General features: G+C 46.5%; 1 protein-coding gene across 1 annotated transcript in view; it reads right to left on the bottom strand.

Annotated features, from left to right (window-relative positions):
* Positions 1-19948, bottom strand: part of LOC138663264 (zinc finger protein 813-like) — an 88219-nt gene extending 68271 nt beyond the window's left edge. The window contains exons 1-5 of the mRNA XM_069749437.1: positions 19885-19948; positions 15355-15504; positions 15046-15225; positions 14839-14962; positions 14662-14759 (exon numbers count right to left, since the gene is read on the bottom strand). Of these exons, the coding sequence (XP_069605538.1) occupies positions 14662-14759; positions 14839-14962; positions 15046-15225; positions 15355-15411 (459 nt within the window). The 5' untranslated portion in view covers positions 15412-15504; positions 19885-19948. The remainder of the gene's footprint in view (positions 1-14661; positions 14760-14838; positions 14963-15045; positions 15226-15354; positions 15505-19884) is intronic.
* Between the last annotated feature and the right edge of the window lie 3283 nt (positions 19949-23231).

Genomic DNA, 23231 nt, shown 5'->3' with positions numbered 1-23231 from the left:
TGCGAAGCTAAGTACTTCCTTTTTCTAACCATAGTCTCATGTAGGGTGAGCTGGACTGGAGAGCTGGAGATCGTGGAACTAGCGGGGGTGCCGGTGGACATGGCAGACTGGGAGACGGTGGGAGATGGTATTGTTGCCGGTGCCCTAGATGCAGTGTTTCCTACTACGAAACTGGTGATTCCCTGACCCTGACTGCTTTGGCCTGGCAAAGAAACCTGCACAGATACTGCAGGTGGTGCGGAAAATGGTGGCCCTACACTGCCGGAAGGGATGTTGCGTTGATGACTAGCTTCATTGGCCGAGGGTGCTACAACCTTAAGGGACGTTTGGTAGTTAGTCCAAGCTTGCAAATGCATGGTGGTTAAATGTCTATGCATGCAACTTGTATTGAGACTTTTCAGATTCTGCCCTCTGCTTAAGGTAGTTGAACATTTTTGACAGATGACTTTGCGCTGATCAATTGGATGTTGTTTAAAAAAATGCCGACTGCACTCTTTCTAGCATCGGATACCTTTTCAGGCATTGCAGACTGAGCTTTAACCGGATGGCCACGCTGTCCTCCAACAGGTTTTGGCTTTGCCACGCGTTTTGGGCCAGATACGGGCCCGGCAGATGGAACCTGTTGCGATGTTGATGCCTGCTGCGGCCCCTCCTCCTCCGCTTCAGAACTGCTGCCGCCTGCACCCTGTTCCCCCAATGGCTGCCAATCGGGGTCAACAACTGGGTCATCTATGACCTCCTTTTCTAGCTCGTGCGCAACTCCGTCTGTGTCACCGTGTAAGTCGGTGGGAGAGCGTTCGTGACGGGGCAACATAGTCTCATCAGGGTCTGATTCTTGATCATTACCCTGCGAGGGCAATGTTGTGGTCTGAGTCAAAGGACCAGCATAGTAGTCTGGCTGTGGCTGTGCATCAGTGCACTCCATGTCAGATTCAACTTGTAATGGGCATGGACTGTTAACTGCTTCACTTTCTAAGCCAGGGACAGTATGTGTAAAGAGCTCCATGGAGTAACCCGTTGTGTCGCCTGCTGCATTCTTCTCTGTTGTTGTTTTTGCTAAAGAGGACAAGGAAGCGACTTGTCCCTGACCGTGAACATCCACTAATGACGCGCTGCTTTTACATTTACCAGTTTCACGAGAGGAGGCAAAAGAGCTAGAGGCTGAGTCGGCAAGATAAGCCAATACTTGCTCTTGCTGCTCCGGCTTTAAAAGCGGTTTTCCTACTCCCAGAAAAGGGAACGTTCGAGGCCTTGTGTAGCCAGACGACGAACCTGGCTCCACAGCTCCAGACTTAGGTGCAATATTTTTTTTCCCACGACCACCTGATGCTCCACCACTACCACTACCCTCATTACCAGCTGACAATGAACGCCCCCGGCCACGACCTCTTCCACCAGACTTCCTCATTGTTTTAAAAACGTAACCAAACTAACGGTATTTGTTGCTGTCACACAACTTACACGGTGAGCTATAACTTCAGTATGATTTAGCTACCCCTTTACAGGTGGGTGAGACCACAACGAAAATCAGGCACAATGTTACACACTCTGTTTTTGGTGGCACCAAATGAGAGAGATGCCACACACGCAAGACTGTCACTGAAGCACAAATGTAAATATTAATCTCCCACTGTTTTTTTTTTTTTTTTTTTTTTTTTTCAGGGAGACTTTAGAAACAAAATAAAATAAAATGATTTTTTCAGGAAGAATTTAGAAACCAAATAAAATAAAATGATTTTTTCAGGGAGAATTTAGAAAACAAATAAAACAAAAAATAGGCTTTCTATGGCCCACTGAGTGAGAGATGACGCACACAGGAGTCAGGAGTGGCACACAAGCCCAGAGGCCAATATTTATCTCGCACTGATTGATTTATTGATTTTTTCAGGTAGAATTTAGAACCCAAATCAACCAAAAAAATAAATAGGCTTTCTATGGCTCACTATCTCAGAGAGAGAGAGATGGCACGCTTAGGACTGGCACACAAGCCCAAAGGCCAATATTAATCTCCCTTTTTTTTTTTCAGGGAGAATTTATAAAACCAAAAAAAAAAAAAAATAAATAGGCTTTCTATGGCCCACTATTTGTGAGAGAGATGGCACGCTCAGGACTGGCACACAAGCCCAGAGGCCAATATTAATCTCCCACTTTTTTTTTTTTTTCTTCAGGGAAAATTTATAAACCCAATAAAAAAATAAATAAATAGGCTTTCTATGGCCCACTATCTGAGAGAGAGAGATGGTACGCTTAGGACTGGCACACAAGCCCAAAGGCCAATATTAATCTCCCTTTTTTTTTTTTCAGGGAGAATTTATAAAACCAAAAAAAAAAAAAAAAATAGGCTGTTAGGAGTCGAGTTTCCTCTGCTGCACAGGGGGAATCTCGATCCGTCTCCGCTGCGGTCTCCCATTCTCCTCCAGCCGCAGTGGAGTCTGCTCAGCAGGGACGTCGCTCCCAGTGTCTTGCTCGCTCTCACTCTGTACAGAGAGTTACTGCTGCTTCTTCAGCTCCTGCCATTAAAGTCAGTGCTGGTCAGCGGCGAGCGGACTTCCCTGGGACTAAGTCCTTGTTTGCGCACACTGAGCATGCCCAGAGCAACATCTCCCGTTGGAGATCGAGGGTCATGTGCTCTGGCTCTGCAGCGCATTCCATTGGTCCTCTTGGCAGGCCCTGGAAGGGCAAAGTTTCTGTGGCCACTTCCTGTCCTGCAATTATATAAACTGCGCATGACCGCACGGCCATGCGCTAGTGTACAATTGAATATGTGTGTTTGTTGTGAGTGCAAGTCGTTCATTAAATACCCCTACCCTATTGTATGACTGTTCGCGTATGGAGTATGGCTGCTATCTAGCGCCCGACAAATCACTCAACGTGTCACACGTATCAGCGTCTATTGCTGTGACCGCCAGTGCGGCGCCACGCGCCAGCAGTGCGCTTCCTGACCCACATCTGAGTGCTTAGTGGTGCCTGCCAGCACGGCACAGTTCGCACTACGGTGCTCTAATTATAAGAGTTGCCTAACACACCCTGTTGCGGTGTTGTGTCAGCAAGTGGTCTAATCGGACTTCAATCCTAGTTGGGGTTAAGTTCGCTGACTGCTTGCTCGCCTTCTATGTGCGGTACCGCGATCCTGTGACGCAACAGGATCACTTCCTTCACGTTGGGTGAAGTTTAACCCACGCGAGTATACTTATGAGTACCGCCATATAGTCCGTCATTACTCAGCAGCAGGTTCCATCTCTGCACGGTGGACCCCGGGCTACGAACGCACCGTACACTATCAGTCTTATTATTTGGTGCGTTCCGCTAGCCCTAACATTACACTAGCGCCAGGGTCTGGCTAGTGATGACGGACAAACAGCAATCCCTGCGGTATATACAGCAGCTGGAGGGTAGGTTGGCGGCTCTCGAGAGCGCAACCTCAGCTGTGGATGTTACCGCAGTTGCTGTACAGGCTGCCAGCGTGGCTGCAGCAATTTTGTCCATTGCCACCCCTGTTCCGACATTTTCTCGCCTCCCGCTGCCAGAAAAATTTTCTGGTAATAGCAAATTTTGTAGGGGATTCGTGAGTCAGTGCTCTATTCATCTCGAGCTTCTGGCTGCACGTTTCCCCACAGAGCGGGCTAAGGTGGGATTTATTGTGTCTCTATTGTCGGACAGGGCGTTGGAATGGGCTACGCCGCTGTGGGAGCGTGGCGATCATGTGGTGCAGAGTGCTCCTCTGTTTTTGAGCACTTTAAAACAGGTCTTTTTAGGACCTCAAGTCACCCATGACACTGCGCTCCAACTGCTGGCATTAACTCAGGGTGAGTCCTTGGTCAGTCATTTTGCCGTCCAATTCCGCACTTTAGCATCTGAGCTGGAATGGTCGGATAAAGCTCTTATCCCCATATTTTGGAGGGGCTTGGCTGATCATGTAAAGGACGCTCTGGCCACTAGGGAGATTCCTGCCACACTGGAGGAGTTAATAACAGTCTCCACTCGAATTGACCTCCGTTTTAACGAGCGGAGGTAAGAGCGAGCCCAGTGTAGCCAGAGGTTTCGGCTGGCTCCTACTTTCGCCAAACCTCTGGAATCTCCGGTCCTGGTTCCTGAGTCACATGAGGCCAGGGAAGTGTCACAAGCGGGACCTAAGTCCCGGACCGCTTGTGCACTCAGGATCTGTCATGTTTGCCAGCAGTCTGGACATTTAGCCACCAGATGTCCTCAGCGGTCGAGGAAACGTGGAAACGTCAGCGTCTAGTGGTCGTAGGTGGAGGTACACTAGACACGGCGACGTTTGCCTCTAAATTGTCCTTTAAGGGGACAATTACTATAGGCTCATTCTCCCACTCGGTAGAGCTCTGCGTGGATTCTGGGGCGGAGGGCAATTTTATGTCTTCTGCCTTCGCCCAACGCCACGCAATACCTCTGGTTATGCTAGCTCAACCTGTAACGGTACGAGTGGTGAATGGGTCGACTCTGCCCTCACAGATAACTCACCAGACCATCCCTTTTACTCTGTCCATGTCGCCATCTCATCAGGAGATTATTTCTCTGCTCGTCATTCCAGAGGGAATTGATGAAGTCCTGTTGGGAATACCTTGGCTATGGTACCACTCTCCTCATATCGAGTGGTCCTCAGGCAGAATTCTGGGATGGGGTGAATCTTGTGGGGGTAGGTGTCAGAGGGAGTGCGTTCAGGTAGCTACAACTGAGGTACCCGCAGATCTTTCCTCTCTCCCCAAGCAGTATTGGTCGTATGCAGACGTATTCTCCAAAAAGGCGGCGGAGACCCTTCCGCCCCATCGCCCCTATGACTGTCCTATTGACCTCTTGCCTGGTGCTGAGCCTCCCCGGGGTCGAGTCTATCCGCTATCTCTCCCGGAGACGGAGGCAATGTCACAGTACATCCAGGAAAATCTGGCAAGAGGGTTCATCAGGAAGTCAGTGTCACCTGCTGGGGCAGGGTTCTTCTTCGTGCAGAAGAAGAGTGGGGAATTGCGTCCATGCATAGACTACAGGGGTCTTAACGCCATCACCGTTAAGAATAAATACCCTTTGCCTTTGATATCTGAACTGTTTGATAGGCTTCGGGGAGCAAGGGTATTTACTAAATTAGATCTGCGGGGTGCTTACAACCTGATTCGCATCCGTGAGGGGGACGAATGGAAGACGGCTTTTAACACCAGGGATGGGCACTATGAATATCTGGTGATGCCCTTCGGGCTCTGTAATGCCCCAGCCGTTTTCCAAGACTTTGTGAACGATATCTTCCGGCATATGCTTTCCACCTCGGTCGTAGTCTATCTGGATGATATTCTCATCTACTCTCCAGATATTGACTCCCACCGGAGAGATGTTTGCAAAGTCTTCGACCTCCTACGGGCAAACTCCCTCTATGCCAAGTTGGAGAAGTGTATGTTTGAGCAGGAGTCCTTACCTTTCCTAGGCTACATCATCTCAGCCCAGGGATTGGCTATGGATCCTGCCAAACTACAGGCTGTGATGGACTGGCAGGAACCCCATTCTCTTAAAGTGGTGCAGCGCTTTATGGGGTTCATCAATTATTATCGCCAGTTCATCCCGCATTTCTCAACTTTGGTAGCTCTCTTGGTTGCCCTCACCAAGAAGGGGGCGAATCCCAAATTGTGGTCTGAGGAGGTCTCCAAGGCTTTTATCTCTATAAAGTCACACTTCGCTAGCGCTCCCATTCTTCATCGCCCCGATGTTGAAAAGCCATTTATCATGGAGGTGGATGCCTCTTCTGTTGGTGCTGGAGCAGTCCTCTTCCAAAAGGATGCTCAAGGTCTGAAGCATCCTTGCTTCTTTTTCTCCAAGACCTTTGCACCAGCAGAGAGGAATTGTTCCATCGGGGACAGGGAGTTGCTAGCCATGAAGTTGGCTTTCTCGGAGTGGAGACATCTCTTGGAAGGAGCACGTTTTCCCTTCCAAGTCTTCACAGATCACAAAAATTTGGTGTATCTGCAGACAGCTCAGCGGTTGAATTCTCGCCAGGCCAGATGGTCCTTGTTCTTCTCCCGGTTTCATTTCACCCTCCATTTCCTTTCTGGGGAGAAGAACATTCGGGCCAACGCTCTCTCTCGCTCCGTTGTGTCATCTGCGGAGGAGGAGGAGGAGCCTCGGCTTATTGTCCCCACCGAGAGTTTGAGAACCGTGGCCCCGGTTTCGCTGGAGTCTGTGCCCCCGGGCAAGACTTTTGTTCCATCTAGTTTGCGACCGGAGGTTCTCTCTTGGGCGCACTCGTCCAGAGTGGGTGGACATTTTGGTACTAAAAGGACATCAGAGTTACTGGCGAGGACATACTGGTGGCCGCATATGGCTCGTGATGTCGCAGAGTACGTTCGGGCGTGTGTCTCTTGCGCCAGGAACAAGACTCCTCGGCAACGGCCAGCTGGTTTGCTTTATCCTCTGCCCGTGGCTGACAGGCCCTGGGAGATGGTCGGGATGGACTTTGTGGTTGGCTTACCCAAGTCTCGTAATTGCACCATTATCTGGGTGATCACCGATCATTTTTCCAAAATGGTGCATTTGGTGCCTCTTCCACGGCTACCATCTGCACGGGCGTTGGCTGTCTTGTTTATCAAGCATATCTTTCGCTTACACGGTATGCCAGACAAAATTGTTAGTGACCGGGGTCCCCAGTTTGCGTCTCGATTCTGGAGGGAGCTATGTCGTCTACTCAGTATTGAGTTAAATCTCTCTTCGGCATATCATCCCGAGACGAATGGGTTGGTAGAAAGGGCCAACCAGACCTTGGTCACATATCTGCGACATTTTGTTTCTGCCAGACAGGATGACTGGGCATCCTTGCTACCGTGGGCAGAGTTTGCACTTAACAATGCCGTAGCCGACTCCACCGGTCAGACTCCATTCCTCTTAAATTACGGCCAGCATCCGCGTGTTCCTGTGCCCATGCCTGTGTCTTCCGCTGATCTCAGGGTGGCAGACTGGGCTGTGGAGGCACGGGACATTTGGGATCGCACGCAGGATGCCATTCGGGCCTCCAAGGAGAGAATGAGGTCCTCCGCCGATGTTCATCGGCGCCCCGCTCCGACTTTTGCCCCTGGCGACTTGGTGTGGCTCTCCGCCCGTAACATCAGGCTGCGAGTTGAGTCCACTAAGTTTGCTCCTCGCTACTTGGGTCCCTTCAAGGTTCTCGAACAGGTTAATCCTGTGGTCTACCGCCTGGCTCTTCCTCCACGCTTGGGTATCACCGACACCTTTCATGTGTCCCTCTTGAAACCCGTATACATGTCCCGGTTTTCCGAGTCATCTGCCGGGACATCGGGTTCGTCTACGGACGATTACGAGGTGAACGCTATTTTGGGGTGCAAGGTGGTACGCGGCAAAAAGTTTTATTTGGTGGATTGGAAGGGTTATGGTCCAGAGGACAGGTCTTGGGAGCCTGCTGAAAACATTCGGGCCCCACAGCTCATTGCTGCCTTCGAGCGTAGCGAGGCCCAAGGAGGGGGGGTAATGTTAGGAGTCGAGTTTCCTCTGCTGCACAGGGGGAATCTCGATCCGTCTCCGCTGCGGTCTCCCATTCTCCTCCAGCCGCAGTGGAGTCTGCTCAGCAGGGATGTCGCTCCCAGTGTCTTGCTCGCTCTCACTCTGTACAGAGAGTTACTGCTGCTTCTTCAGCTCCTGCCATTAAAGTCAGTGCTGGTCAGCGGCGAGCGGACTTCCCTGGGACTAAGTCCTTGTTTGCGCACACTGAGCATGCCCAGAGCAAGATCTCCCGTTGGAGATCGAGGGTCATGTGCTCTGGCTCTGCAGCGCATTCCATTGGTCCTCTTGGCAGGCCCTGGAAGGGCAAAGTTTCTGTGGCCACTTCCTGTCCTGCAATTATATAAACTGCGCATGACCGCACGGCCATGCGCTAGTGTACAATTGAATACGTGTGTTTGTTGTGAGTGCAAGTCGTTCATTAAATACCCCTACCCTATTGTATGACTGTTCGCGTATGGAGTATGGCTGCTATCTAGCGCCCGACAAATCACTCAACGTGTCACACGTATCAGCGTCTATTGCTGTGACCGCCAGTGCGGCGCCACGCGCCAGCAGTGCGCTTCCTGACCCACGTCTGGGTGCTTAGTGGTGCCTGCCAGCACGGCACAGTTCGCACTTCGGTGCTCTAATTATAAGAGTTGCCTAACACACCCTGTTGCGGTGTTGTGTCAGCAAGTGGTCTAATCGGACTTCAATCCTAGTTGGGGTTAAGTTCGCTGACTGCTTGCTCGCCTTCTATGTGCGGTACCGCGATCCTGTGACGCAACAGGATCACTTCCTTCACGTTGGGTGAAGTTTAACCCACGCGAGTATACTTAAGAGTACCGCCATATAGTCCGTCATTACTCAGCAGCAGGTTCCATCTATGCACGGTGGACCCCGGGCTACGAACGCACCGTACACTATCAGTCTTATTATTTGGTGCATTCCGCTAGCCCTAACATAGGCTTTCTATGGCCCACTATTTGTGAGAGAGATGGCACGCTCAGGACTGGCACACAATTTCACGCCACCTCCCCCCAAGCAAAATCAAGGGGAGTATTGATAGCCATAGCTAAAAATATTCCCTTCTTACTACACGACCAAAAAGTAGATGCAAATGGCCGCTATATACTGATAAAAGGAATCTTGGCGGGGGTGGCTGTCACTATTTGCAATGTGTACGCCCCAAACAGGAAACAATTAAAATGGCTTCTGTCCATATTTAAAAAAATAAAAGACTTTGGAGAAGGCTCACTCATGATGGGAGGAGACTTTAACCTGGCCCTTGAACCATCTATTGATACAACTAAGAAAAAAAGCGCAATCTCTTTGAGAGATTTAGCAAGGTTGAAGCAAGCTCTTCTCCCCCTAAATTTAATCGATATCTGGCGCTACATGCAACCAGCTAAACGTGATTATACCTTCTTCTCTCACCCACATGGCTCTTACCATAGACTTGATTACTTGTTTGTTCCACGGTCCTTGTTACCCAATATACAACAAACAGATATAGTCCCCTCACTCTTCTCTGATCACTCGTATGTAATAATGGAGCTAACCCTATCTAAACAATTCAGTCCTAGTAGATCCTGGCAATTAAATGACACTCTATTAGACAATCCCACGACCAAAGATCGTATTAAAAAAGCCATAAAAAGATATTTTGAACTAAATCATACAGCCGAGCTATCTCCCTTAATATTGTGGGAAGCGCACAAATCAGTAATACGAGGAGAACTTATCTCTATTGCGTCCTACTTAAAGAAAATAAAAAACAAAGAATTAGATTCCCTCTATAGTGAAATAATATATCTAGAATCTCAACATAAGAAAACATTACAGTCGCAAATACTATTAGAACTCACAGGAAAAAGACAGAGATTAAAAGATATCCTTAGGGAGCAATCGGCTAAGCTCTTTACCTCTTGGAAAAATCGCATTTTTGTACACGGGGATAAAGCTTCTAAATTAACCATGTCACTAATTAAAAAGAGACAGGCTCGCACTTTCATTCACTCTATTAAAACGAAAACTGGTCACACAACCCAGAATTATTCCCAGATAGAAAAAGAGTTTTTAAACTACTACAAATCTTTATACCAATTGTGCCCAAACGAGGGGGGAAAAGAGAAAACCCAGAGAAAGCAAGAAATCCAAACTTTCTTTGAAACCTTAAATCTCCCAACTCTCTCCACTTCCCATCAAGAACAATTAATTAAACCATTTACCCTTGAGGAGCTACGGACGGCCCTGTCAAAATGTCCCAAAGGGAAAGCCCCAGGACCGGATGGCTTTACAACTCAGTATTATAAATCCAATTCAGACATCCTACTTCCTCACCTCCTAAATGTGTGTAATTCCCTACAGAAAGGTGAAAAAGCGCCACGCCAATTTCTGGAAGCCAGAATTTCTCTGATCTATAAAGAAGGAAAAGATCCAGAACAATGTGGCAGCTATAGGCCTATATCATTGTTAAATATGGATCTAAAGCTGTATGCGAGAATGATGGCAGACAGAATCGCGATCGTGCTACCACAATTAATCTCTCCAAACCAATCTGGATTTGTGAAAGGTGGAGAGGGGAAAGACAACACATATAAAGTATTGCACTTGATGCAATACGCGAAGCTGAAGAAAATACCATTGGCGCTAATGGGTATAGATGCTGAAAAAGCATTTGATAGGGTTGACTGGACGTTTCTGCAGGAAACTTTATCAAAATTTGGCATCCCCCTGTCAACCACAACTGCAATAATGGCAATGTACTCAGAGCCCACAGCTAGAATTAGACTAAATGGGGCCATTACAGACTCTTTTCAGATTTTCAACGGTACAAGACAGGGTTGTCCGTTGTCTCCTTTACTCTTTGTTCTGTCATTGGAGCCTCTTCTGCAGGCCATTCAACAATGCGCTAGTATAGAAGGTTTGCAAATTAAGGGCATACATTATAAAACTGCGGCATTTGCAGACGACTTATTATTAATCATTTCTAAACCCTTAAGGAGCATTCCAGCCATAATGAATATTATGGAGATCTATAGCAAATTATCTAATTTCAAAATAAACGAAACAAAATCTGAACTATTAAATTTAGGATTACCAGTCAAAGTAGTAAATAACCTTAAATCTGCATTTCCCTTTCCCTGGCAAACGAAAAGTCTAACATATTTAGGTATACAGCTATGTGCATCTGACAAAGATCTCTTTACTCTTAACTTTAATCAATTATTACCGACCACAACATCACGAATCCGTTCCTGGAAAGACACTTTCCTGTCTTGGATAGGGAGGAAAAACATCTTAAAAAGCTTAATAATACCAAAATTTCTTTATATCTTTAATATGCTCCCAATCCAAATCCCCCTCTCTTACCTATCCAAATTACACTCCTTATTCTTCAGCTATATCTGGCAAAAAAGAAAACCACGCATTAATTCTAAGACCCTTACTCTGCCGAAAGACTTCAGAGGAATGGGTGCCCCGGATATTGTAAAATATTACCAAGCAACACATGTAACAAGAATGATCTATTGGATTAGAAAATCGGATGATAAACAATGGTTAAACATAGAAGAAGCAATGTCTCCTCTCCCTTTGCGTTCCATTCTACTTGGACAAAACAAAGATCTGTCCTCATACAAAATAACAAATGTACACACAATAGCCACAGTTAAAATTTGGGAGAAACTAGGCATGGCCTTAGCCCCACCTCTATCTCCACTGACTAAAATCTCAGATCTCTTAGACTCACTTCCCAGTACCGCTATGCACATACCAATAGAACAGTTGTTTAAGGATGGAGTACTACTATCCTTACAAGATTTAAACAAAATACCTGGACTCTCGGGTCTAACGTTCTTGCAACATGGCAAACTCTCCTATCTTTTTCACCAAAAGTACCGGTTGATTGACACTAATAGATCTCTAACCCCCTTTGAAATCTTATGTGCAAGAGCGAAAACCCCTACCCGAACCCTTTCAATAATATATCAATCATTAATTAGTATTGATACACCATTGAAACGTGCTTATTTGGCTAGATGGGAAAAAGACATAGGTACCTCCTTCTCTGAAACACAAACTAAATATATATATAGAAACTCGCATGGTCCATCTACATGTGTGCGGATTCATGAAAATTCGTATAAAATTATCTCCAGATGGTATATAACGCCCAAACTCACCCAGAGATGGCTTTGCAATATAAATACCAACTGTTGGAGATGTGAAGTAGCGGATGGTTCCTACATACACATGTGGTGGTCCTGCTCGCAACTTACTCCAATTTGGAGTGAGATTAACTCTATTATATATAAGGTTTTGGGAAAACAGACAACTCTGAAACCGGAAAATGTCCTTTTAAATTTTCCTCTTTGGCCAAATGAAAAGAACGTCTCCAAAATGGCTCAATTCATTATAGCGGCTGGGAAATCTTTAATTCCGTCATATTGGAATACTAAGAACATACCCACCTCCAGCCAGCTTTACTCCAAAATTGAGCAATTGTTCCACATAGAAGAATTAGCTGCAAGAGTGAATCATACCACTGATAAGTTCTATAACACTTGGAATTCATGGATCCAATTCAGAACCCAAAATACTTTTTACTTTGCAATAGCATAATAAACCATTCAATCCTCAAGGTGTCATCCTAATCCACCCCCCCACCTCCTCCCCCCCCTATCTTACCTCTATCTCTCTCTGTTCCCCCTTATACCTTCTCATCTCTCTAAATCTATAAAGTTACTCACGTATTAACAATTTTGAACGAGTTGTTAGGCTCATTTTCTTTAAAAGTATATGGACTTATGAGTGTCAGTTGGCCTGAGTTTATATCGCTAACTTGTCACATGTTCTTTTGCACTTTGATATGCTCATTCATAGTTCTTGATGTTCCACTTGTCTGTAATTATTAAAACTTCAATAAAAAGAAAATTGAAAGAAAAGAAAGGACTGGCACACAAGCCCAGAGGCCAATATTAATCTCCCACTGATTGATTTAGTGATTTTTTCAGGTACAATTTAGAACCCAAATCAACCAAAAAAATAAATAGGCTTTCTATGGCCCACTGAGTGAGTGATGATGCACACAGGAGTCAGGAGTGGCACACAAGCCCTGAGGCCAATATTTTTCTCCCACTGATTGATGTAGTGATTTTTTCAGGTAGATTTTAGAACCCAAATCAAGCAAAAAAATAAATAGGCTTTCTATGGCCCACTGACTGAGAGATGGCACACACAGGGATGGCACTCTAGCAGAAATGCCAATCTTAATCTCCCACAAAAAAAAAAAAAAAAAAAAGAACAGGGACTGTCCTACAATTACTATCTCCCTGCAGTAATCTCAGTCAGGTATGGCAGGCAGCAATAAGGAGTGGACTGATGCACAAATTAAATAAAAAGTGTGGACAAACAAACAAGATAGCTGTGCAGAAAGGAAGGAACAAGAGGATTTGTGCTTTGAAAAAAGCAGTTGGTTTGCACAGCGGCATACACACAGCAATGCAGCTATCAGGGAGCCTTCTAGGGTAGCCCAATGAGCTACAGCGCTGAGAAAAAAAAAAAAAAATGTAGCTTCCACTATCCCTGCACACCGAAGGTGGTGTTGGACAGTGGAAATCGCTACAGCACAAGCGGTTTGGTGGTTAATGGACCCTGCCTAACGCTATCCCTGCTTCTGACGAAGCGGCAGCAACCTCTCCCTAGGCTCAGATCAGCAGCAGTAAGATGGCGGTCGGCGGGAACGCCCCCTTATAGCCCCTGTGACGCCGCAGACAGCAAGCCAATCACTGCAATGCCCTTCTCTAAGATGGTGGGGACCAGGACCTATGTCATCACGCTGCCCACACTCTGCGTTTACCTTCATTGGCTGAGAAATGGCGCTTTTCGCGTCATTGAAACGCGACTTTGGCGCGAAAGTCGCGTACCGCATGGCCGACCCCGCACAGGGGTCGGATCGGGTTTCATGAAACCCGACTTTGCCAAAAGTCGGCGACTTTTGAAAATGAACGACCCGTTTCGCTCAACCCTAACTGTGACTTCTTTACAACAGAGTATTTTTGACCTCGCTGTGCTCTTTTTGTGTCTTCAAGTTTCTTGGTGGTGTGAACAGGTTTCTACAGACTTGTTCACTGTGCAAGTAGTCCATGTGTTTTTTGGTTCTACAAATATTTGAATGGATGTCACAGTGTAGAGAGATCATCCTTATTCTCATTTGCATATGGAAACACGAGGAGCAATGGAATATAACTGAAACTATGTTTCTAAGTATAAAACATATACCGTATATACTCGAGCCCAGGGGTCGGCAGGGGAGCGGGAGCAGCAGCTGTCTAATACTCACCTGCTCCTGGCACAGTCTCTGGTTACCCGGCATCAGCAGCGTCTTCCTGTAGTGAACGGTCACATGGTACCGCTCATTACAGTAATGAATATAGACTCCCATAGGGGTGGAGCCGCATATTCATTACTGTAATGAGCGGTACCATGTGACCGATCACTACAAGAAGAAGCTGCCGGTGACGGAGAACCAGGGACTACACCGCGCCAGGAGCAGGTGAGTATAACGCAGTGCGCAATATTCAACTGCTCCCCATTCCACCGCCGCCGCTGCGTTCCCTGTCCTCTGCAGTAACGCTCAGGTCAGAGGGCGCGGTGATGCGATTAGTGTGTGCGCCGCCCTCTGCCTGAACAATCATTGCAGAGAACGGGGAACGCAGCAGCGGCGGTGAAGGGACGAGAGGTGATTATGAGATTTTTTTTTTTAACGCAGCAACAGCATATGGGGCAAATGTCTACAATGGAGCATCTTATGGGGCCATAAGTAATATTTGTGAAGCATTACATGGGGCAAATAACTGTTTGGAGCATCTTATGGGGCCATAAGCAATGTTTGTGGAGCATTACATGGGGCAAATTTTATTGGTACCCATTTTTATTTTTGACATTTATTGGTAGCTGCTGCATTTTCCACCCTAGGCTTATACTCGAGTCATTAAGTTTTCCCAGATTTTTTGTGGCAAAATTAGGGGCCTCGGCTTTTACTCGGGTCGGCTTATACTCGAGTATATATGGTAATACTGGTGGATAAAACAAGACTGAGCACAAGACCTCCACAGCCATCTACACATCATAGGGGAGATCTCATGACACCTTCTCTCCATCTACCTGATGATCCTGAGGAACACTGGGATCTTCTTGGTTACAGTCCTGTGGAAGAAGAGGACTGGGACATCTCTCTGGTGTTGTCCTCTTACTGGATAGATCTGGAGGAAACACATACAGGAACCGAATTAATTATTTACATAAAGAAAATTACAGGCCGTGTGTATTTAGTTCTATTACCTGGTGATGTGATCGGCTGGGGAATCTTCATCATAACGTCCTTGTACACATCTTTGTGTCCTTCTAAATACTCCCACTCCTCCATGGAGAAATAGACGGCGACATCCTGATACCTTATAGGAACCTGACACATACAATGATACCGTCATCTCCCTGATCACTTCATAACATTACTGTATAATGTCCCAGCATTCCCAGCAGTGTCACCTCTCCAATCAGCAGCTCAATCATCTTGTAGGTGAGTTCTAGGATCTTCTGGACATTGATGTCCTCATGTATCAGGGGGTAAGGTGGAGGACACATGATTGGGCTCAGGGGTCTTCCCCATCCCTCAGACACAGGGTCCTGACTGCGTTCACTAGAGGTCTTCTTCACTACTGTGTAATCCTGGTTATAGAGAGACACATTAATAAATCTCACTACAGACATTTCCAGAGTCGTCACCTCTCCAGTTCTGTCCATCTGTTATTCCCATAGATAAGAATGATGTAATTTGACGTCATCATAATCTCTCACCTCTCCAGTAAGCCGGAAGAGGATCTCTAGGGTGAGGTGTAATATCCTCTCCGCCATCTAGTCTCTGTCCATATCAATCCTTCATGGATAAATTAGTAAAATTCTGTTTTATAGAAGATCTTCACTGAGAGGATCTGATATTGTAGAGACCTGAATGAGAAGAAGATGAGCCGATGTAACATCATAAAAATCCTGTGTAATAATACAATTACTGGAGATAATAAGGGAAACATATGAGATTTATTATTTTACAGTATATAGTTTTCTTCTTTACATCTACTAATATAATATTCTAAGGGTCACTTCCATCTTTCTGTCTGTCTGTCATGGAAATCCGAAGTCACTAATTGGTCGTGGCCACGAACAATCAGCGACGGGCACAGTCAGGCCGCGAAATGGCCGCTCCCTACTCCCCTGCCGTCAGTGCCCGCTCCATACTCCCCTCCAGTCAGCGCTCACACAGGGTTAATGGCAGCATTAACGGACCGCGTTATGCCGCGGTGTAACGCACTCCGTTAACGCTGCTATTAACCCTGTGTGACCAACTTTTTACTATTGATGCTGCCTATGCAACATCAATAGTAAAAAGATCTAATGTTAAAAATAATTAAAAAAATAAAAAATCATTATATACTCTCCTTCTGCCGGCCCCCGGATATAGCCCAGGCCTTTCCTGTTCCTCGCGACGCTCGGGTCCATGCATTGCGGTCTCGCGAGATGATGACGTAGCAGTCTCGCGAGACCGCTACATCATCATCTGGCCGAACCGCAATGCACTCTTGGGACCGGAGCGTCGCGAGGAGCATCAGTAAATGCCTGGGCTGGATCTGGGGGCCGACAGAAGTTGAGCATATAACTATTTTTTATTTTAATTCTTTTTTTAACAGGGATATGGTGCCCACATTGCTATATACTATGCGGGCTGTGTTAGATACTGTGTGGGCTGTGTTATGTACTACATCTCTGTGCTATATACTATGTGGACTGTGCTATATACTACGTGGCTATAGTATATATTACGTGGCTGGGCAATATACTACATTGCTGTGCACTATACTATGTGGCCTGGGTTATATACTGCATGGCCAGTGTTATATACTTTGTCTCTTTGCTATATACTATGTGGCTGTACAATATACTTCGTGGCTGTGCGATATATTACGTGGCTGGGCAATATACTACTTGGCAGGGCAATATACTACGTGGCTGGGCAATATACTACGTGTCTGGGCAATATGAAAAGTTCCCAGGCTCGAGTTCATATGAGGACTCGAGGTAACTACAGGTCATTGACCTACATTCCATTCATTCCCCGGGGTTTTACAGCCACGAGCACAGCTGCATTAGCAGAGCTTCTACTTGTAAAATTAGTTAACCCCTTCAGATGGATTTACATCGTTGGACGTGAAAGAACGGCGGAAGGTATGGGATATTGTTGTTTTTTTATTTTACCTTTTTTACAGAACGAGGGTCTTCAGGTGGATTACCAGTATAATAAAATATTACAAAAACCTGTGTATTTATTTCATTAAAATACTTTGTAATAATGTGTGTGTGTTTTTTAACCATTTCATACTATTGGATTAATAATGGATAGCAAAAACTGTAGAAAAAAGTGGGCACTCACCATCTGCTAATATTCAGTCTTCATTGTGCCACATGCCAAATGCAGAAATAGCAGGGAGAAACGTGAAATAAAAAGACCTTTTTATTTCACGTTTCTCCCTGCTATTTCTGCATTTGGCATGTGGCACAATAAACACTGAATATTAGCAGATGGTGAGTGCCCACTTTTTTCTACAGTTTTTGCTATTGCATGGATTATATTTCTGTGGCAGCACCCTAGTTCTGCAAGTGGCATATACGCTGGATATCTGACACACACATGTACAGGTGTTTTCACTAGCGGTTGGTGCGGCAATCTGTTTTTCTTTTTGCTTTGAATTAATAATGGATAGGTGTCATATTTGAAGCCTCTCCATTATTAATTTGGCTTAATGTCACCTTACAATAGCAAGGTGACATTAACCCTTCATTACCCCATATCCCACCGCTACACGGGAATGGGAAGAGAGTGGCCAAGTGCCAGAATAGGCACATCTTCCAGATGTGCCTTTTCTGGGGTGGCTGGGGGCAGATGTTTTTAGCCAGGGGGCGGGGGCCAATAACCATGGACCCTCTCCAGGCTATTAATATCTAACCTCAGTCACTGGCTTTACCACTCTGGCGGAGAAAATTGCGTGGGAGCCAATTTTTTCCGCGATTTAACCCTTTAATTTAATAGCTAGAGCGCCCAAGTTTTGCACATACACACTACTAACATTAGTAGTGTGGAATATGCAAAAAAAAGGGATATGAGATGGTTTACTGTATGTAACCATGTTTCATATCATGTCGGGTTTGAGAAGGAGATAGGAAAAGCCGGCCTTACACGGAGAGGCAGTGAGATACACAGCACTACAGTAGTACAGTGCATCACCGGAGCCATCAGAGGCTTGTATATTGTATGATCGCACTAATGAGAGATGTTTAATAAAAATTTTCAAATTGAAAAAATTTTTTAGCAACAAGAAATATCCAAAAAAAGCGTCACTGCACAATGTTAGTTAAGTCACGCCCATAACAACTTTATTATACCCTATTAGCCTATATGACTCTATATGAGTTTCACATTTTGTATTGAAGAACTGAAAGAAATTAACTTTTTGATGATATTCTAATTTTGTGAGATGCACCTGTATGGGTGGGGGTTCGGTGAAACTGTGGAAATATATTTTGTGTGAGAAATGCCAGTACTGTGGAAACTTTATACTGTGTGAGGGGAATCATAAGGGGTGTAAAATGGTGTGTCATAAGAAGAAAGAATCCTCAGGGCTGTGCTGCATTTGTACAAAATAACTGCCATCAGTCGTCCAGATGGGACCCTGCGGAATCAATGGGAAAACGGAGAGTTTCAGGAAGAAAGAGTCTAGAGGGTACACCAGGTCAGGTGACCTTGATGACACAGGCCATGGTAAAGTGCCCGAGGTAGCTGGTTGTGGCAGCAGAACCCAGGCGGCACCAGATGAGTCTCAGAGTCCAGATTACGTCAGCCAAGGCCCGAGAACCTGACCTGCGTCAGTCAAGACCCAGAGTCCAAACTATGCCTGTCAAGGCCTGAGAATTTGACCTGCGCTGGTCAAGACCCAGAGTCCAAACTATGCCAGGCAAGAGCAGAGTCACAGCTCTAATTATTTCTGGGACAAGACACATCCGCCTTCGGTCAAGCACTGAAGATCTGTGAGGAGATTCCGCTCAGTAGTACAGGCCTGCAGAGAAGAGCAGGAGGGGCGACTAACAGGGGCTATTGCTTCCAGCACTGACATCAGTACAGATAAAGAAGGTAAAAAAAACAGCACCAGGTGATTTCCATAAAAAATTCACATTTGTCTTTTTATTTAATCCATAGTTTGCAAAAAGTTAAAAACATAAGTGTAATTAAATATCAAGGCATCTGTGCCTATGAGTAAGGACATGAAGTCTGAAGCGCGTTAGACATGTGGGTGACGTTTGCCCCTTGACATTTACTGACACGTATGTTTTTAACTTTTTGCAAACTATGGATTAAATAAAAAGACAAATGTGATTTTTCTATGTTAATGACCTGGTGCTGTTTTTCTTCTTCTTTGCCTGCATTTACAAGTTGATTCCAGCCATATTTAACCTGGCACCCATGGTCCAGTGATACTCTGGTCAGCACTGATTTAATTCCTTTTTTCCTTTCATTATGTTGAGTCAGTACAGGTGTTGGTCCAGGGTGACACAACAGACAAGGTGAAAGATGACTGAAGTGAAGGCGGCCCAGCGAGCCCTGATAGGCCATAAGTCCTCCTAATAAAGTCTAACGGGAAGAGGTGGAGACCCCACTATGGCCGGTGTTCGCAGAGTAGAGTGTTGTGGACTATATGTATCAGTAAAATCACCCTTGTCAGTAGCTAAAGTAACATGTGGTTAGAGGCTGCTAATACAGTGAGAGTGAGGCGGAGAATTCATTGTATATCTAATATTGTATATTTCACCTCGTAATCACCCTGTTCTGCATTATTCACTGTTGCCATAGTGATCACAATTCCCATTATCAGGAAATAAATAATTATATTGGTTACTTCCGCCTTGTGTTTGTCGGTGTGTTGTATCCGGTCATCTGATTACAGGGGCATAATGGGGGCATTATACTGTGGGGGGGGGGGGCATTATATATACTACATAAGGGGCATATTGGGGGCATTACACTGTGTGGGGGCATCATATATACTGCATGAGGGGCATATTGGGGGCATTACACTGTGTGGGGCCAAGAAAGGGGCCCTGTACTGTGAGAACAATCCGTTCCCTCACTTCCTGTCTCCCATAGTTGGGTCGTATGTATCTATTACAGGAAGCAGAAGAAAAACACAATAATTCCTATAAAGTGGCAACAAAAAAACCTCAAAAGAGTCTCAGTGGGTTAATGTCCCCCGTGCACAGTAATGGGGAATCTCCAGCACCTACCTCCACCCGCAGAGCCGCACTCCACATATATGGCTGCTCTGTGCACAGGACCTGTGATGAGGTCACAGGAGGGGAGGAGTCAGGGGTCACATGATCAGGGGCCTCAGTAAATGATTATCATATCTGGAGTGCTGTGAACCAGCCATGGTCGTGGAAACTTCTCCTCAGTCAGTGACATTTCCGCCATTATTCGCCCCTCACTACTGGCACAATTACCCCGCGCCGCCTTTTCTACACAGTGTTATGTGTGGAATGTAACGTGTGATTTCTCTGGAGACAAATAGACCCCACACATGAGGGAATTATCACCAGTTACCAGACGTCTACTATATGGCGGCATATGATTGTGCTATCGACTCCATATAAGGAGCTAAAATGCCGAAATCTCATTTATTTAACCCCTTCCTGAGTCCGGCTAAGGATCATACATGACCATCCACCTCTCCAGTCACTGTGTTTTGTTTTTTTTAAAGGCTGGAGGGCTGTGTTCATGCTTGGATTTTAGAGAGATTAGTAAAATCACAGCTCACCTTCCCTATCCTTTACCCCTTATACGTGACCTGTTTAGCCTATTACCTGGAGATAAATGATTTTACAAACTCAACGTGAGAGGGGCATATAACCTTATACGTATACGCCATGGTGACGAATGGAAGACCGCCTTCAATACACCTGAGGGGCAGATTGAACATTTGGTGATGCCATTCGGATTAAGCAATGCTCCAGCAGTCTATGAACTTTTCATAAATTATATGTTTTTCTCACTGGTTGGTAGATTTGTGGTAGTTTACCTGGATGATATATTGAGTTACTCGCGTACTCTGCAGGAGCATCATGAGCATGTCAGACAGCTGAAGTGGGAAAAACATTACCTAGCAATCCCTTTTTGACATTTCGAATAGAGCTCCATCATTAAAAAATGTTCTAGCACCAAGAAAGATAAAAAAAATGGAAGATTCACTAAAAGTGGCCTGTCTTCCAAATAAAGTCATTACATGCAATCTGAAAAATTGTCTATGTTGTCACATGATCTGCCATGGTCTCTCTAAATTCACCCTTAATTCTACAGGTGAAATTTTCCCTATCACAAGTCCCTTGTCATGTTCCACCAGTTATGTTATATATGTGATTATATGCTAATGTCGGAATTTACATGTGGGAAGGACGACCCAACCCCTCCACAAAAGGCTGAACTCACACCATTCCAATATTCAATAGGGTTTTCTCAATCATGGGCTTTCACTCCACTGCACCACCAAACACAATAAAGATTACTAACAACCGAAAATATTCCCCATAGAGGAGATTCCCCCACAGGTTCAGAATCGCACTGGACAGCTTAATCAGAAATAAATCTTTTGGATTTATAAACTAAACACCCTTACTCCAAATGGACTCAGTGAAATTACAGATGTAGTTTTGTCACCACCTATTTTACTTCATAAATTGTATTATTTATTATAACATATTATTGTCATATTCATCATACATTTTTTGGTCTATTCATTGGGGATCTTAGTTATTTTAATATTTTTAACATACTTCTAATACATTCAGACATTTGTCATTTTTTATTACCTTTATTTATAATACAGTTTTAATACATTTCTATTATAACACATAGTTTGTTTATATCAAATTGGGTAATTATTCTTTTCATATCCCGATATATACTATATTATATACTACATAGCTGCCACCAATTTCTGTGTATGTAGTACATTCCCCCAGTGTTTTTTGTTGTCTCCAGCATCCAGAGCGCTCCTCCAATGGATCCTCCGTTCTGTAGCCTGAGTGATCAGCCGACGCTCCTTGTATCGCATTCTTCACCTCAACACCTCCCTCATTTTCCCTCACTCCCATTCACTACACGTTCTATCAGTTTCCACCATAGTAGCTTGACCCTGATACATGCTCGCTAGGTTTATGTCTCCTGTTACCAGAACAGCGGCGATAAGGAACCAACACGCGCTCATCGAATAGAGAGCCGTCACATACAAGATTCAATCACATTCTAGATGGGGGCAGGAGTAGGGCGTAGCTAGACGGAGGTCCCCATGACTGCTTTGGGCCGGGCGGTCTTTTAAATAATGCTACAGTTCAAGGTAGGGGGATGGCAGTGGGGGGAGGAGCTATAAGGGGGGGGAGTTGGGAGGAAAAGTGCGGGAAAACCGCCATTCCATTCCATAATCCAGGCTTAGGCAGACGTACCTGATGGAGTCTGCCGAATCAATGATGTCCCGGCTGCAGGAGATGGCTCGGTCCAGGAGGGGAGGTTGGCTTGAAGCCCAGCTGTCCTCGATCCTGGGAATGGCAGAGGGATCCAGAGTGAGCGCACGGGGCAGGAGGACCAGGCCCCCAGAGAGACTTTCCCCCGAAGTGGCGGCGCGTGGCAGGCGCAGGCTCCGAAGCCTCTCCAGGGACCCTGTAGGTGGTGAGTCCAGCGGCGCTGCCCCCTCCCAACGCTCCCGCTCCGGCAGGAATCCACCTACCCGGCTTGCATGCGCCCGTCGTCAGGCCCAGAACATCGCTGCTGCTGCTGGGAGCGCTGGACCGGAAGTGCGGCCTGTGCGAGCCAGGCAGCGCGCAGCCGCCGCTCCCCCTGATTCCAGCAGGTCCCCGGCGACCAGGGGGCGCACGGCAGCAGGAAGACGAGGTGTGCAGCAGGAACGGTCAGAGGCGGCGGTGAGGAATGCGGACCCTCCACCTGCGGCAGGCACCCCCAGCGCATCTCCTTCCAGGGTGCCTGCTGGGGTCGCAACCAGAAGGGCACAAGCTGCAGGCAGGCAGCAGCTGGGAGCTCCTCCGCTGCCTGTATCCAGGGCACGGCGCAGTGAGGAGAGAGAGACAGGCAGCAGTGTCGAGCTGCCTGCCTGGCAGCGAGGAAGGGTGTACGACCGTGCTGGCTTGTCCGGGTCTGCGCATCAGGATTGTTCGAGGTCACCTGTGAACCCATCGAACGGCGAGGTGGCTGGGGATACTGGCCGCGGACGGAGTAGTGGGTCGGTCCAGCAGCTTCACCACGCTCGGGTCCCCCTGGTGATGAGGAGGCCAGGGGCGCGGGCCTGGGGCAGAGAGGGCTAGCGGAGCAGCGGTCCCAACACGCTCGGGACCCCCTGGTGAAGAGGAGGCCAGAGGCGCGGGCCTGGGGCAGCGACGCAGCGAGGAGGTATCGGCGGCCGGCAGCGATCGTCACGGAGGGGCGGAGCAACAGGGATCCGGAGGTCCGGCTGGCGGGGACACAGCACCCGCGCAGCAGTGTGAGTATGATTCTATGTCTGGTTTGTCGCCCACAGGGGCAGGGTTGCATGAGGCTAGGGGGGGCCGGGTGGTAGGGATTGAGGACC

Source organism: Ranitomeya imitator, chromosome 2 (genome assembly GCF_032444005.1).
Source record: "Ranitomeya imitator isolate aRanImi1 chromosome 2, aRanImi1.pri, whole genome shotgun sequence".
Lineage (NCBI taxonomy): Eukaryota > Metazoa > Chordata > Amphibia > Anura > Dendrobatidae > Ranitomeya > Ranitomeya imitator.
This window is presented reverse-complemented; position numbering and strand designations above follow the sequence as displayed.